This window comes from Seriola dumerili, unplaced genomic scaffold (assembly GCF_002260705.1).
Source record: "Seriola dumerili isolate Sdu_G_001 unplaced genomic scaffold, Sdu_1.0 BDQW01000425.1, whole genome shotgun sequence".
NCBI classification, from domain to species: domain Eukaryota; kingdom Metazoa; phylum Chordata; class Actinopteri; order Carangiformes; family Carangidae; genus Seriola; species Seriola dumerili.
The window spans coordinates 211,421-227,321 of record NW_019174680.1 but is presented as its reverse complement, the minus strand read 5'-3'; the positions used below and the strand labels follow the sequence as shown (position 1 = coordinate 227,321).

At 41.5% G+C, this 15,901-nt stretch overlaps 2 protein-coding genes across 3 annotated transcripts; one reads left to right on the top strand and one right to left on the bottom strand.

Annotated features, from left to right (window-relative positions):
• The first annotated feature begins 2,183 nt into the window (after positions 1 to 2,183).
• Positions 2,184 to 12,118, top strand: rcc2 (regulator of chromosome condensation 2). Its single transcript, XM_022761714.1, has 13 exons — positions 2,184 to 2,288; positions 3,376 to 3,590; positions 3,932 to 4,025; positions 5,755 to 5,898; positions 6,066 to 6,197; positions 6,418 to 6,506; positions 7,704 to 7,818; positions 8,263 to 8,429; positions 8,596 to 8,776; positions 9,389 to 9,494; positions 9,816 to 9,888; positions 10,099 to 10,176; positions 10,959 to 12,118. The coding sequence occupies exons 2-13, from the start codon at positions 3,390 to 3,392 to the stop codon at positions 11,061 to 11,063; spliced, it is 1,485 nt and encodes a 494-aa protein (XP_022617435.1). The 5' UTR covers positions 2,184 to 2,288; positions 3,376 to 3,389; the 3' UTR covers positions 11,064 to 12,118.
• A 797-nt stretch (positions 12,119 to 12,915) lies between these two features.
• LOC111233766 (60S ribosomal protein L22) lies at positions 12,916 to 15,733 on the bottom strand. 2 transcript variants are annotated; one of them, XM_022761652.1, is made up of 4 exons: positions 15,665 to 15,733; positions 14,906 to 15,013; positions 14,583 to 14,707; positions 12,916 to 13,093 (listed from the first exon to the last, which is right to left on the bottom strand). In XM_022761652.1, the coding sequence occupies exons 1-4, from the start codon at positions 15,674 to 15,676 to the stop codon at positions 12,949 to 12,951; spliced, it is 390 nt and encodes a 129-aa protein (XP_022617373.1). In that variant the 5' UTR covers positions 15,677 to 15,733; the 3' UTR covers positions 12,916 to 12,948. The 2 variants fall into 2 exon arrangements, with proteins under 2 accessions (XP_022617373.1, XP_022617372.1); XM_022761651.1 differs by having other exon boundaries at positions 14,906 to 15,016; positions 15,665 to 15,724.
• Between the last annotated feature and the right edge of the window lie 168 nt (positions 15,734 to 15,901).

Here is a 15,901-nt window from a genome sequence, read left to right as displayed (position 1 = left end):
TAAGATTGTGACTTTTGACTAACTGATATTTTTAATAGCAATAGATATTTTTCCCAGGAGTTGGTGAGGACCAAAAACAGAGTTAAAAGACACTGAATACTGAATTTACACAAACACCACTCATGATAATGGTAGCCTACTTCATAAATGCTGGATGTGGAAATAAGGAACTTTTTACTGATGAGCTCACCATATCATCTTTAAAGGTGGTGATATGTCAGTGTTGTATCCATCACTTATTTCTGCTGTCCCGAAATGACCCCCCACCAAACACATACATACACCAGAAAATGCTTATTGCAGTTAATGCGGCAAAATGAATTAAAACTGTTTCGTTAGATAAATAAAGGCCTTTGGTAAGGAAGAGTGAATTGACTTCTTTAAGTGTCCATTATTCACTACATATACTGTGCTATAATATTACAGGTGTCTATCTATGTTATGGACAGTTTATTATTCAAATTATTTCACGTATTGCAACCGTCTCCCTCACATATTTTTTCTCCAGATGTTATCAGCTCACTTGCCTGCACCCTGATGAATTATCAAAGATTTAAAATGCCTAAACTAAAACAAAATTAAACAAAGAAATACAGTGAAATACGCTGGACATTTTTATAGCCTATATATGTTCTTTGTATGTATGCATTTACTGTCATATTTAAATGAAAACATTTGGGAAGAGTTTTCTTTTTAACTTTTTGTCTTTAATAACTGTATTTCAGTATTGTCCAGCAGAGGGAAGCATAGGTCTACCACTAAACACAAACCACTGTCATTATCTGTTTCATGAGGAAACACTGAGCGTGTTCTGTTCCGGCAAATAGAAAAGCAAGGTTATTTTTTCCTACCTGACGTAGGCGAAGACCCGCCCCTACGATGCCACTGATTGGCTTACCCTGATACTCTTACCCTGACCCTAAACAATCATCACTCTTAATATCTAAACGTAATCAATCCAACCAACAAAGGCAACGGGTATAAGCCAATCAGAGGCAGGGTAGGGGCGGGTCTTCGTTGTGGTATAAAAAAATAAAGCCAAAAGTAGCATCCACACAAAAATACGAAAATCAACTGTCTGTCTCACAGCTTGGGGGCAGAACAATAGACAGAGCGTATCATCTCTGACACAAGCTGATGGCAGCCATGACAGACAGGGTTTTACATTGAGACAGGTTCCTCTGGGCTTTTCTTAAAGAAAACAGAGAAATTTTGAAAAGCAAAGATTAAAGAGTTTATTTGTGTGGAATCCCTGAGAAAATCTTAGTTTCAGCAGATTTAAAACCAAAGAGGGAAACATATTACTGTATAAATATTTGTATATATGAGGTGGGCCTAAGCATATTAGCTGTGTTTGCATAAACGTAATGCCTCCTAGTTTAGACTGCTAGTAGTTATGTTTGAAGACACAGGTCAGATTGAATCTTTCTTTCTCTCTTTTGTGAAATATTAGATCATTTTACCACCGTCTGAGAAATCTAGAGGCAAAAGCTCACAAGACAAAAAAGATAAGGAACCACTGGTTCAATCTTTAACAATGCATCTGTTTTTTTATTAGGTTTGTCATGTTTGTTTGTTTTTTAGGTTAATTTTTAGGTAGTAATTAGTTACTACAGCTGTTAGATAATGTAGTGGTGTAAAAAAAATAGGTTACAATATTTACAATATATTTCAGCAACTTCAATTTCTAATAAATAAAGAAATAAATGGCTCTTACAGTGTTCTTACTCTACAATCCCATTAATGGATTTTTTGTTGTTTATCTATTGTGGTCCTGAAGGGAAGAGGGGAACAGCAGCATGACTTTCATACAATCTGCATGATGATTAATTCTGTATAAACATGGACTTCTCATATAAAAATTTGAATGCAATGCTACTATGCTACTACTAGTAGTAGTTTTGATAGAAACGTTAATAGAAGATGAGTGAGTGGCCAAAACGTGAACTGCACTATTTGTTGTTACAGGTTTTGATTCTATTTTATTCCAGTGTATTTGTCAGCAGGACCTCACTTATTTGCAGCACAACTTCTTGTAATCCACGTTTATCAGCCACTTGAGTCGAGGTTTGTCTTCTGCATTATCTAGTGGTTTCAGACTAAAACCTTCCTGCTGCTGCAATTATAACCCCCGAGTTTCCTCCGTCCTGTGCTCTGATGGTGAGTGTTTGGTTTCCTGTATGAATAGTAAATGCAAACCACGTGGTGTGAAAGCAGACTGCAGCTTCTTTTGTTCAAATCAATCAAACCGGAGACGGACAGAGAGCTGCTGAATCAGGAAATCACCGGTACAACATTTATTCTTACCTTTATGAAATTACAAACAACATTTTTTTTCGAAATCACAGAATTTGTACGTACGGTAAACAAAAAACTTGTCCCGTCGAGAAAATAATGAAAAAGTTTTTGTTGTAGCATCGTTTCATGTAACGTTAGTACCCATGTCTTTATTTAGAGTGCCTGGTTAGCTTACAGTAGCAAGGCACCGTTAGCACAATGAACCCATCGGTCCGCTGTTTTATACATCTAAATCATGTTAATTTCAGTCTGCGGTCAGGAGAAGTTTCTCTTTTTAAAGAACTTACAAACTTTACACAGTTCGTTTGTGTAGCGGGTGCGTAAGTGTGTAACGTTAACTTCGCGTGTTGTGCGTTAGCACGTCAGCTAGCTTGGTACCCCGGCATTATGTGAACAAAGAGCGACAGTGGTTAGCTCGTTAGCTTAATGAGGCTAGCGGTTAGCCTCTAGTCTGGCACCGGTAAGTGTTTTAGTTTTCAGTTAGTTTTTAGTTTCTTGCGCCGGTTTCCACTGATTATTGATCAAACAACCATTCACGAAGCCAATTTGAGAAAACTGAGACACGTTTTCTGTTTTAATGGCCGGTACTTGACAACAGTGGTGACCGGGTTTATGTATAGTAAACTTCTTAAAGACACATGCAGACAGTACTCTTCTTGGTTGCTGTGTGTGTGTGTGTGTGTGTGTGTGTGTGTGTGTGTGTGTGTGTGTGTGTGTGTGTGTGTGTGTGTTGGAAGGAACGTGTGAAAGCTATTGTTTTAATGATGCTCATTACTTGTACTGGCTGGTGTCTGTATAATTTGGTGGATTAAGTAGCTGTTACTCAGGAATATATGTGTTTTTGACTTTCTTCATTGTGTCACCGTGCTGTAATTCATACACGAATGATTCAGTATTTCATGCCTATATACATGTATTTCTACTGAAGCTATTCTTGAATTATGTTTGGTTCACATTATGTACAATATCTCCAACTTAACATGTTAATGTCATAATATCCCTCTGGATCACTATATTGTTAGACATTATTGTCACACTCTGTATAAATAGATCACTGCTTCTTTCTCACAAAAACAGCTTCAGATTGAAAAATGCCACGTAAGAAGGTGACAGACATCTCAGGGAATGGTGGTGTGAAAAAGAAGAGGACCAGTGGTAAAAGGAAAGAGAGGGACTTCAGCAGCGATGACGAGTTTGACTACGAGCAGGAGAACAACAAGAAACCTGGCAAGCCTGCCGCAAAGTCTGGTCTCCAGCCTGTCACTGTGGCCGACGATGTCAAAGAGAAAATAGTGGGTTTGATACACTGTCTGAAAACTTACCAACTGGTTTTCATAAGCTGCTAAACTGTGGCCATTCCCACCAGGAAGTTGATGAGAGAAAAAAAGAAAAGACAAACATTAAGTATCTCATGATTCTGAGTGAATAAGAAGTCAAGATATTATATATATATATTGAACTAGTGCCTCATAACAATTACCTCCAGCCAGCGAGTCAGCGATTTCTTTTTATCTACACATGTATTTGTGTTTTATGATGCAACCCAGCTGCTGTTGAAATGAGATGTTTGTGTTCAAGTTACAACATATCATCTTTTTTTTATGTTATTAACCTCATTGTTCTGTTTCTGCAGAAACTTGATTGCCCAAAAGTGAAAGGTCAGCTGCTCATCTTTGGAGCAACCAACTGGGATTTGATTGGAAGAAAGGAGGTGCCCAAACAACAAGGTAGAATATTTTTATGTCTAATAACTAGGGTGTGTCCAGAGGAAGACGGATGACTATGGCTGATAACTTCCCCTTTTTCTATGCTGCTGATGATGAAACTCAGTTTTTGATTTTGTTACTTCATTACTGTATAAACTTGTGATTTATACCAATCATATATAAGTCATTTAAACTTATTGCCATTGTCACGTAAGAGAAGAAGTCGGCAGACACTGCATGGTGTAACCATTTGTAGCCTATTCAGTGGGAAAAAACAGCCTAATTTAGTGACTAGAAACTAGACTCAAGGGACTGCAGCTGTTGTCTTTGAACAACTTTTAGGGGGAGTTTCATGCTGCAACAACTTCTTGACAAACAGCCGGTGCAGAGTGCGTACTTCCTGAAGCACTGTTGTCACGTTTGGTATCATTGTCCGGACCTAAACAGAAACCTGTATGCCAGACTGTTATCTGTAAACCTGCGCCGTGATGCTGTGCAGAGGTACTGGGCAGATGGATTAACTGTTGTTTGTCAAGAAATGGTTCCAGCATGTAAATAAACCAAATCTGATTCTCTACCTGTGTTTTATGACCGCTCACTGTGGTGTAGATGTGATGTAGGAAACTGTAGAGCCAAACAGAATCAATAAAGGATTGATGAGGTTGTCCATCGTGTCTGCAGGGGAGAATGAAATGACTCAGGATGTCCACATTAGGTACACATGTGTGTCTTTGTTTGGGATGCATGGGCAACATATGTGTTAAAACCAGTGAAATCCCATTAATTGATTGTGACAGTAATATCTATTCATATGTATGCATGTTGTGTGCTGCCCCCCCTGCAGCAGGCCCACTGATGCCTGGGGCAGGCTGTGCATTGCCTTGTTCCATCCTTGTCTCACTACTCTGGTACACACTGATAAATCAGCTTTGTTGAGGCTGAATGGGGGTTGGGGTGTCAGCAGGAGCAGCTGCATAGACAAAGACCATCTCTAGATGGGCAAGATGCTGTGCCTGTCAGAGCACCACAAACACATTCAGATCATTCTTTTGTTGTGCTCTTAAATATATAAAGGTTCTGTTGGGTATTTTTAGCACCTCTTGTGGAAGTGTGGCAGTTTGTTTTTAGTAGATCTTAGACAGTGCGTCCTTTTTAAATACCTTTGAGAAACAAAAACATGATTTTCTATAAACACTTTTTTAGAAGCATAAGGCTGGTGCTCATCTACATTTATCTCATCAACAATTCCCACGTTACCATCCGACTTCCCTGCCCTGTCTGTGGCTCTCGGCCCAATGGTTCCTACTGAAGATGTAAATCTTCAAAAAATACCTCACAATTACAGTATACGGTTTCATTTTTCAGTAAGTCAATAAATTGTTAATTTGAGTCTTTTCGAGGGATTTGTTGAGAAGATTTCTCCAGACGCATCCTTTAAAGATCCTATCTTGCATAAAGTGAGATTTCCATGGTTTCTTTGATTATAAAGTAGGTCAAGGTTCTACTGTGAAAGTAACAGAGTGTAAAATATGGGATCTTTAAATAAAATAATATGAGATTCGGAGATGTGGCTGTGGTTTGATTTTATCAGGATGTATTACATTTGAAGGTGTTCATGTTCTTTTCTCTCTATGTACAGTGTTAAGGCAACAAAACAGGAGGGAGAGAGTAACGTGAAGGGTGTTGACAGATGTTGTGTGTATGAAATGGACATCATCACGTTATGATCATGTCGCCTCTGTGTTTCCAGCTGCTTTCCGCAACCTCGGCCAGAACCTGTGGGGTCCTCACCGCTACGGGTGTTTGAATGATATACAGGTTAGCTGTGTGGTGTCTGGGCCCTGCGCTGCACACAGTCTCCTTTTGACCACTGAGGGCAAGCTGTGGAGCTGGGGTAAGTAACATGCTCGAAAAAATTTTGTATCAACCACACCCTCAAAGGTTACGGATTTATGCCCAGTTAATACAGCTCTGATTACTGACTTTGAGTCAGTGGATTTGTAAGCAGGTCCAGAATGGAAGGAGTTATCCATCGCTGATTTTGGTTTCTGGCTTCCTCAGGTCGTAACGACAAAGGTCAGCTGGGTCACGGTGACACCAAGCGCCTGGAGGCTCCCAAGTTAATCGAGGCCCTGGCAGATCATGTGATTGTTGCCGCAGCCTGTGGACGCAATCACACCCTGGCACTCACAGGTAGAGCCACATCTGTGGGCTTATCATCAGGGGCATCTGTGTTTTCATTCCAGCAGCTGACTGCAGTGATTTACTTCCTTTAGTCGGTGTTGATCTGTTGTGGTCACTTGCAATGAAAACCAGTATACCCCTGGGTCCTAATAGTTCAATTGTATACAACATTGTAAACAACAGTACACAGAATAAATGCAGCATAAATGTTGTCATTGTTTCTCCTCAGAGGACGGCACTGCGTACTCTTTTGGCGAGAACAAGCTGGGCCAGCTGGGCCAAGGCAACCAGACTGATGCAGTCCTCAGCCCAGCACCGGTAAGCATCACTGTCACACTGTAGAACCAGGGAGCTCGCATGCTTTTACAAGTTCACACTGTAACACATCAGATCCATATTTCATAGGGCTAGATGAAAAAACAATATATAAAAACTGTGATTATCTTTTGAATCGATTTCACAAATAAATATACAAATAAATCTATAAAATAGATGCAAAATAAATCAAAATATTGTTGAAATTGCAGTTTTTTTGATAAAGGTAAACTGCGTCACAACAGACCATAAGTGAAACATTGTGTCGTTCGGCCCTAGTAATAATGCTAGAAAATGAAACTTATTAACAGAACAAAAAAGATGGCACTCCACCACGTGGACGCACCTGGTTGGTGTAAACTTGCAGCTACTGGTTTACTCTAACAGGTCATTTACAAAAGAGGCGGAGTTTGGGTTTAATGATTTAATAATTAGCTTTCACAAGAAAAACCAGTACTACCAGTACTTCATCATCCAAAGCCTCACTTATGTTAGTGAAGCACCAAGCCCACCAACACACACTGCAGCACTTTACACAGCTTCAACCAACTCGAATCACAGCCCTACACCTGTACAGTGTTTTTCTGTCTCCAGTACGAACACTGCTGCAGAGAGACTGTTCATCACTGGAGACTTAATGTTAACAACAACAAATCAGCAGGGGCTGCTTTTGTTGTGTCTGGCTGTAGGGCCTTGAGGAAGTTATGGTTTTTCTTTGGCTACAACTATGGCCTCTCCCTATAGTACCTACCATGGTATCACTGGCCGAGATAGCATAGTGAACCCAGAAACTGAACCTACGATGCTTGAATTAGATACGACACGTGTTAGCTTACACCATCGCAGCCAATCACAGTCCCTGCATGTAGTTAGCTTTTCTACAGGTGTAGCGCTAACTTGTCACAGCCTCTACAGTAGCAGCCATGACCACACCTACAACAGTAGTCACAATCACAACAATAGCTACACCCAAAACTACATCCATGCCAGGCCTCAGCCTGTTCCACTCACAACCCCAGCAGGATCCAGTTCTAAGTTTGTAGAGAACCAAACTAGCCTGCAGTTATTTTAACGTACCTAAAATATCACAGTGGCTGATCTACATATCACAACCACATTACACTTGAAATATAATTGAAGTTTCATACTGAGCTTGTTATTGTGCCTTCTGTATCGTGAACCTCGTCTCTCTCCCTCTAGATTTCGTACAACGGCCAGCCCCTGGTGAAGGTGGCCTGTGGTGCTGAATTCAGCATGGTGGTGGACTGCAAAGGAAACCTGTACTCCTTTGGCTGCCCAGAGTATGGACAGCTAGGTATGCTCACAACATGCAACCACATGTACTGTCATCTTTGTTTGTGTGTTGCTCAGTGTGTTTGAGTGACTTAGTAATCAATTAGACAATAGGGAGATGTTGGTGCTGATTTGTCAGCAGTACTGCTGACAGCTAATAGAGGCCATGTTGGAAGTTGACACCAGTTTTTCAAAGACAACTGATCACAGATATATTGGTCTCAGCACCTGCATGTCACAAAGGATATATCAAGGATGTGTGAGGTCATTTAGAAAAATTGTCTCCATTATAGTTTGTCCACCAGAGGGCACTGTCAAATCTATTTAAATGTGAATATTTTATGTAAAAGTATCAGCTGATAAATCAGAACTTTAAACTCTCAGCACCAACATTGGTATTGACCTCAGTTACTCAGTCTTTTTTTTATGTTTGTATAATACTGACCCATCATCTATGTCACTGCAGGTCACAACAGTGATGGGAAGTTCATCGCTCGTGCTCAGCGCATTGAGTTTGACTGTGAGCTCATTCCTCGCCGTGTGGCCATTTTCATTGAGAAATCCAAGGATGGTCAGGTCATGCCTGTGCCTAACGTGGTGGTCCGAGATGTGGCCTGCGGGGGAAACCACACAGTAAGAAAAACACACTCATCAGTCTTATTACAACAGAATCAAATTAAACAGCAGTTTAACCAGTGGTGGTTCTAACAAAGCTTACAAAGTAAAGCCATTATCCTGTGTGTGTGTGTGTGTGTGTGTGTGTGTGTGTGTGTGTGTGTGTGTGTGTGTGTGTGTGTAGCTGGTGCTGGACTCTCAGAAGCGTGTGTTCAGCTGGGGTTTCGGTGGTTACGGGCGTCTGGGCCACACAGAGCAGAAGGACGAGATGGTTCCCCGCCTGGTCAAACTGTTTGACTTTCCTGGACGTGGTGCCAGTCAGATCTATACAGGCTACCAGTGCTCCTTCGCTGTCAGTGAGATGGGTAAGAAAACATCATGGTGCAAGAAGATCTCTGGAGTCTCACTCTAAAAGTCTTTTTTTGGTCTAACTTTAAAAATTGTCAAATTTACAGATTCTTTAAAGGTCCCATAATAAATAAAGTGATATTTCCATGTCTTTCTTGATTATAAAGCAGGTCTAGGTTCTATATTAATACTGTGAAACTATCGAAGAGCTCAGTTCACAGAGAAATGCACATAGCCTGTATTCAGAAACTGAGCCTTACAACCAGCATCAAGACTTCTGTAACTGTGATGTCACAACAAAGCAGTCACCACTCTCAGCCATGCATTAAGCCCCGCCCACCTAGACCCACCATCCAACTTTGCAGGATTTGGTTTCTCTGAGTGTTGACTTGCTATATTTCTATTCAGTCACTCAGAAAACAGTCAGATATTACATTAAAACCACAAATATATCTTCTTATGAATATCAACACCTCAAATGAAACAAGTGTAAAATATGGGACCATTAACTTGTGCTGATGCTTAAGCAAAGGCTTAGTGAATACCAAATTTAAAGACAAGTTAAAGTGATGTATATAATAAATGAAGCTGTTGTGGCTGTAGATGTCTGATCACTGTTGTATTTGCAGGGGGGCTGTTTTTCTGGGGGGTGACAAACACTTCCAGAGAGTCAACCATGTATCCCAAAAGTGTGCAGGACCTGTGTGGATGGAAGATCCGCAGTCTGGCATGCGGGTGAGTTCTTTGCTCTTTCCGAGTGTTTTTAAAAAAAAAAAAAAAAATTTTTTACCAAGGGTCAAATCTCTGACCCTCAGTGTACTCGACTATCAGACAGTCCAGCAAGCAGTTTGTTTGAAGCATAATGCGGGCTTAAGTTTGACACACACACACACACACACACACACACACACACACCCTCTAAGGGAATGATTGTAATACATTATATTCACCATGCGATTGTACCCGGATCAGTACAAAGCATATCGTATCATGACGGCTCTACACTGATGTGCAGTTGTTTTTCTCTGTGTCTGACTGTGTGTTTGTCTCCAACAGGAAGAGCAGCATCATTATTGCTGCAGATGAGAGTACGATCAGCTGGGGCCCCTCTCCCACTTTTGGAGAGCTGGTAAGACCTGAGGCCTCAGTCATACCGGGGTCATCATCTTCAGTCCATATTTGTTTCACAAGCTTTTTTGATCTTGACAAGAAAATAAGTGACAATGACCAGACTGGTGTGGTAGAATACTGTTTGCAGATACTGAATATTGATGCGAGTATTGGCTGTTGTTATCGTCAGGAGCTCAGCACCGATTGTATCTTGTCATTTATCCTTCAGGGATATGGAGACAACAAACCTAAATCCTCCACCACCGCCCAGGAGGTCAAGACCTTGGATGGCATCTACATCGAGCAGGTAAATAGTGATTTACCTGATCAGCTCCTAATGGAGAAACTACTGATGCATCATAGATCACCTAGAGAATTTCCACACTGAGCCGTCTAAGTTTGTAGAGGCAGTTGTTTTCTCTCTGTTTTGGTGTTCTGTCCACACCACGGGCTGGAAGTGGAGCTCCTTATTGGAATCTAGTCTAATCCAGACCAGAGGAGTCCACAGCCGTGCTGCGGCTCTGTGACGCTGTACGTAGACATAGTGATGCCTGGAGCTAAATGTTAACATAGATTTACTGACATGCCCACAGTGGCAATGCTAACATGCTGATGTTTAGCAGGTGTGATGTTTACCATGTTCACCATATTAGATTAGCATGTTAGCATACATTTTAGTGTTTAGCACTAAACATGGCGCACAGCTCAGGCTGATGGGGATGGCATTAGTTTTGCAGGTATTTGGTCACAAACCAGAGAATTGGACAAGTTCCATTTTTGACCTGATAGTGGCATTACACATGTAAACACACAGACTGAAACATTAACAACTGGAATTTATCTCAGTTCACTTGCTCAGGACAGTACACATCCACTCACATCTTTGCTTTAACTTTCTCTTCTGTCAAATCAAAGATTCACTTTGAGTTCAGTTTGTACACAAACATACAGTGATGTACCAGGATATATACAAAGGAATATCTAAAACATAAAGTGTGAAACTTTGCTGTGTCCGAGCCGAGGTTTGAAGCGGTAACATGTGCTTGTGCTGTGGAGGAGATGGCTGATTGTCATGTGTTGTTCTTGCAGGTGGTGATGGGCTACTGTCACTCTCTGGTCATTGCCAGACAGGAAACTCAGCAGGAACAGGAGAGACTGAAGAAGCTGCCTGAGTACAACCCCCGAACAATCTGATGGGCCAGCAACAGCAACACCTCAACCTTTTTCACTGGAGCAGAGACCAGCGATGATCAGCAGGAACACCTGGCCTGTCTAGTCACTGCTGGTCATGGTGGTGTGCTAGTGGGATGGTTGAGTTCAGGGGGGAGGCATTCAAAAGTCTGAAAGAAATCCACACATCTCAACTACCAGCAAACTGGTTCTGCACCAATTTGGATAATGAAATAAGAAAATGGGACTGGAGGCGGACCGATCCTCCAGACGGTCCAGCTCTCACAATGAACGGTCAAGATACCTTCACTTCCCACCTCAAGTGAACCTGCAACGGTTTGCTCCAAGCACTTCACACCTTGCAGAGTTGTGCTTCCCAAAACCCTTTTTTCCATTTTGTAATACAGCCAAACGTTGATGTCTTCATGTTTCTCGTTCTGTTGTTGTTTTCTTTGTTGCAGTATTTGAAATGATAGAGTTGTTTGTCACATTTACGGGTGCTACAGCAGAACCCTCAGTCTTTTCCTACTAAGGGGTTTTCAAAGACCAACACTCCATACCTGTGCCTTTTTCTACATGTATGTTCAGGATATGGAAGTCTTGTTTGTGTTGTTCAGAGGATCAGCTGATCAGTCTGATTTAATGTATATGGCAGTATGAGCTGGTGTGTGCGCAGCTGCCACAGGTTACAATCAGGATTTGGAACATGATGTTCTGAGTTGGTGCACTCCACTCGATGTTACATTCCTTTTGTCTTCTTCAGTCTTCAGTGTTTGCATCAAGGATGCACACCTCAGTCCTTCCAAGACCACAGTGTCTGCTAGCTCTTTCTTTAATAATTTGAGTAATAACTATTCCAGTGCTAAAAGAGGTTTCACAAGCAGGTCAGAACCTTTACAACCAATAACACGCTGTCTGGACATGGTTCAGTGTATCACGGTGTGCTGGCAAATGTCCTAGTTTTAATAACAGCAGAGGTGTTTTCTCCTATCTGTACTGCATTCTTTTTTATAGTGAAATTTCTCTGGACTATATTGTTTTTTCATTGAAATGGTTAAATAAAGATTCATGTAAATTGAGTTCCTCTCCACTGTGTACTAGTTTTCTCAGTCTTAAAACGCAATAAGCCACGGTCATTTTTGAACATACTCGTCATAGTGCAGTGCCCGCTCAATATGTACCCGTCTGTAGTTTAGCTAGGAGACCAACCACTAGCCACAACTACTTACAGATCAAAACTTCAAATAAACCCGTTAAAGTATATATCAAATAAACAAACAGAAAATCCATCCGTGAAATGTACAAGACAATCTGAAGTTATTTACACACTTTCACAACATGGAGGTTGTTCTGTCACTTGGACAAACCAGGTAACTTAATAATAGACCTGTAGTTTCTAGAAAACGGTGTACATCTTGTACAGTAATACAGAGACAAAAGTCAAGTCTTAACATGAGCACAGAGGAACCTACATTAAAGGTGAGCCAACAGGAGATTAGTGGGACTCACTTCACCTGTACTCATGTTAGTCTGAGCTCAGAGCTGACCCACAACCTGCTGCCAAAAGCTCTTTTGGGTTTTGTTTTTATTTTTACACTGTTCAACATGTGCTGCTTTGTACTGTGAACACTGACCTAATACACCATGTGCTTGATATTTCGGGCTCTACGGACTACCACAGGTGTACTGTCATCTGAAGAGAACCGTGACAGCTTTGTTCTCCACGTTACTGTAACACCAACATGTTGAACCCACTGTAAGGTTTATGTTCTCCGCCTGTCATCAGGGTCGACAACTGATCTGAGTCATGGTGACACTCACAGAAAGTCTACAAGAAAAACACCTGAGAAAAGTTTCTGTAATGTAAACAACATTTATTTAAATGTACAAAATCAGATGAATTGTCATTTTAATCCTCATCCTCTTCCTCCTCTTCGTCCTGGTTGATCTGGAAGTAGCGGAGCTCGTAGCTCTCCTTGGTGTTGGCCACAACGCGCAGCCAGTCACGTAGATTGTTCTTCTTCAGGTACTTCTTGGTCAGATACTTCAGGTATCTGCAAAACGACAAGAACAGCGTGTCAGATTCGGGCTACATTTTCATTTTAAAACAAACGATCTCTGTCCAGACTACTGTTTTATCTCTGTATTAGAAATCATTTCCGTTCATACTAACATGCCTGAAAACACGTATCACATGACTATTCACATACACTGAGCATGCATGTGCCAGTGTAAACAGGAAGCAGATTGTCTACTCAACAAGGTCAGTCATTTGTTATCCATGTTGCATTCACCCCTGTTAGGGGGCTGATAAGACCCAATCAGGGAGCAGCCATGGGTGTTTACGTCATTGACACTTGAAAACTGGACACCAGGAGTAAATGTAGCAGAAGTGATGCGTTTTAAAATTAAACCTAGTAGTGCGGATGTGGCCTCACTTTGAGTTGACTCGCTGTCAGAGCAGGTAAGAGGAGCTGACACTGGGGACAGGGATACTGATATCCCATGTTACTCAACAGTTGAACAAAGTCTTTACCATTTCATGTCCGATGTCAGCTGCTCTGTAATTACTGGAGGTTCATGGCAGCACAGTTTACACCAACATATGGCAAGTGAATATTTAAATTTTTTAGTTTTTTGCCTGAAGGTAATGAGAATGACAATTTCCCAGAGTCCCACAAGACGTCGTCCTGTCTGGATTTATCTGAACAACAGATTCAGTTCACTGTGACAGAAAACAGTTTCTGATTGATGGATGAGTTTTATGGTTTTTGACTAATTGAATATTTGTTTTCAACTCTATTCCAGTCTTCACCTGACCAACTGAATGTGTCTCTAAACTTAATATAAATCAGTGTATTATTTCATATATTACATGGCCACGTAACACAGAAGAACTGTGACAGTGTAGTGGAAATACAGCACAAGAGGACACCATTCTCATGATGATATGGTAAATATAAAGCCAGTTAGCTTAGTTTAGCATAAAGATTGGAAACGGGCAAACAGCTAACCCCGATCTGTGCACACGAAACAGAATCAGCTTGCAGCATCTCTGAAGCTCAGTAATCAACATGTGAAACATCGTTCGTTTAAATCAGTACAACTGCATTGTGAAAACAACACTTTGTGGTCTTCTGCAGGGTTATGTATGAGACACCCAACAGCCTGGCCTTCACTTCCACAGCTTCACATTTACAGTACAGAAATGAATGGTATCACATGACGGTTCATCCCAAGATGTCAAACTGTTTCATACTGGGCAGCTTAAACAAGCACGAACAGTTAGGTCACCTTTCAACGTGTTGGGTGATTTCTTTTCTTAAGAATGTGTCCCGACTGTGCAGACATCAGATCAGATCACAATGCTGATCTGACTGTCTTTGTTCAATTTCCACTTGCATTAACGTTGTGTGATCCAGATCCTGGACTGCATGTTAATACCAGGTGGGAATGGGGCTCTGTAGGATCGTCAGTTCAGTCTGGAGTAGTGTTGTCAGCCTGAGTCCATAAGGCAGTGTACCAGATAAGACTGTTTCTTACCTTTTGGAGAAGGGCACCTCAGAGGACACTGTAATCTTGCTCTTGCTCCTCTCGATGGAGACCACACCACCACCCAGGTTACCGGCTTTCCCGTTCACCTTAATGCGCTCCTGAAGAAACTGCTCCTGGAAACAGCACGTTTGAGGAAATGTCACTACTACTCTGAAGTCAACAATTTTGAGATCTACATATGTCCCGTGTTTACCGTGATGGGACGTAAGCACAAGTATCTATTGATTTGGACATTTTTGTGACATTAACTTCTGTCTGTGTTGAATCTGTGGCAAATAGACTCCAACACATCTGATTGGTGGTGGACTTACAAAGTTAGCAGCGTCCATGATGCCATCTTCAACGGGATGGGTGCAGTCCAGGGTGAACTTCAGGACCTGCTTCTTCTTCTTACCACCTTTACCGGTGTTCTGCTTCTTCTGCTAACACAACACAAAACCAAAAGGCTCAGCTAAAACAGGACTGTACTCTTCACAAAGTTCACACCAGCCATTTACATACACATTTAGGTTGGACTGCCTCTTGAAAAATACACTGAACATCTGTCGTTTTATTCAGCAGTGTTTTAAACTGGAGCTGGTTTGTGACAGTGAGTAAAAGATGATGAAAACATGTTGAGGTTGGCGCTGACTTTGCTAATTAGCAAAGGAAACATCAGATCCATTTATTACATCCCAGAGATTTACACGGCAACAGCTACAGACTAACAAACAGGGAAAATAACTGGTCTATCTCATTAAATGATTATCGCTTCTCCATCTGTATCATTGGTGCACCTCTTTACACAAACCGCTATCGTGCAGCCATCCAGGCTGGCTGCGTTAACAACGTGGTGAGCTTCAGTCCGGAACGACGCTACTTAGCTGACGAAGGCGGAGAGGCAGCTACAGGCCACAGAAAAATCCTGCTACCTAAGAGCTGATTAAAACACTTCAAAGCCGAACCCGAGCCCTGCTCTGTCAACACGACTGTCATAAGAGAACTGTCTTTTCATCCCGCCCATTTTCTCTGGGTTTCACACAGGAAAAATGGTCATTTTGGTGGATTTATTAGCACGCGATTTTACTTACAATAGGCGCCATGGCGGAGAAGCTAACAGAAAGGAAGAACCAGTCGTACGCATGCGCTACATGAACAAATCGAACGCCGAACAATCGATTGAATGCATCTGAGATTGATTAACAAGATATTTGGCAAATAGTAAAATAGTTTATAGTTTCGAAAACTATGGAAACCAAACCACATTGGTTTTGTCACCTCACAGTGAGAGGGTTGTAGGTTCAAGCCCGGTGTGGGGCCTTTCTGCT

Excerpts from the sequence above, each read along its gene's own strand:
- rcc2 (XM_022761714.1), top strand. The coding sequence starts at position 3,390 with ATGCCACGTAAGAAGGTGACAGACATCTCAGGGAATGGTGGTGTGAAA. Across the intron at positions 8,430-8,595 it reads CCTGCGGGGGAAACCACACA|CTGGTGCTGGACTCTCAGAA; the intron begins GTAAGAAAAACA and ends GTGTGTGTGTAG. Across the intron at positions 8,777-9,388 it reads CTTCGCTGTCAGTGAGATGG|GGGGGCTGTTTTTCTGGGGG; the intron begins GTAAGAAAACAT and ends TTGTATTTGCAG.
- LOC111233766 (XM_022761651.1), bottom strand. Across the intron at positions 14,708-14,905 it reads TCATGGACGCTGCTAACTTT|GAGCAGTTTCTTCAGGAGCG; the intron begins GTAAGTCCACCA and ends TGCTGTTTCCAG. Across the intron at positions 13,094-14,582 it reads GAGGTGCCCTTCTCCAAAAG|ATACCTGAAGTATCTGACCA; the intron begins GTAAGAAACAGT and ends GTCGTTTTGCAG.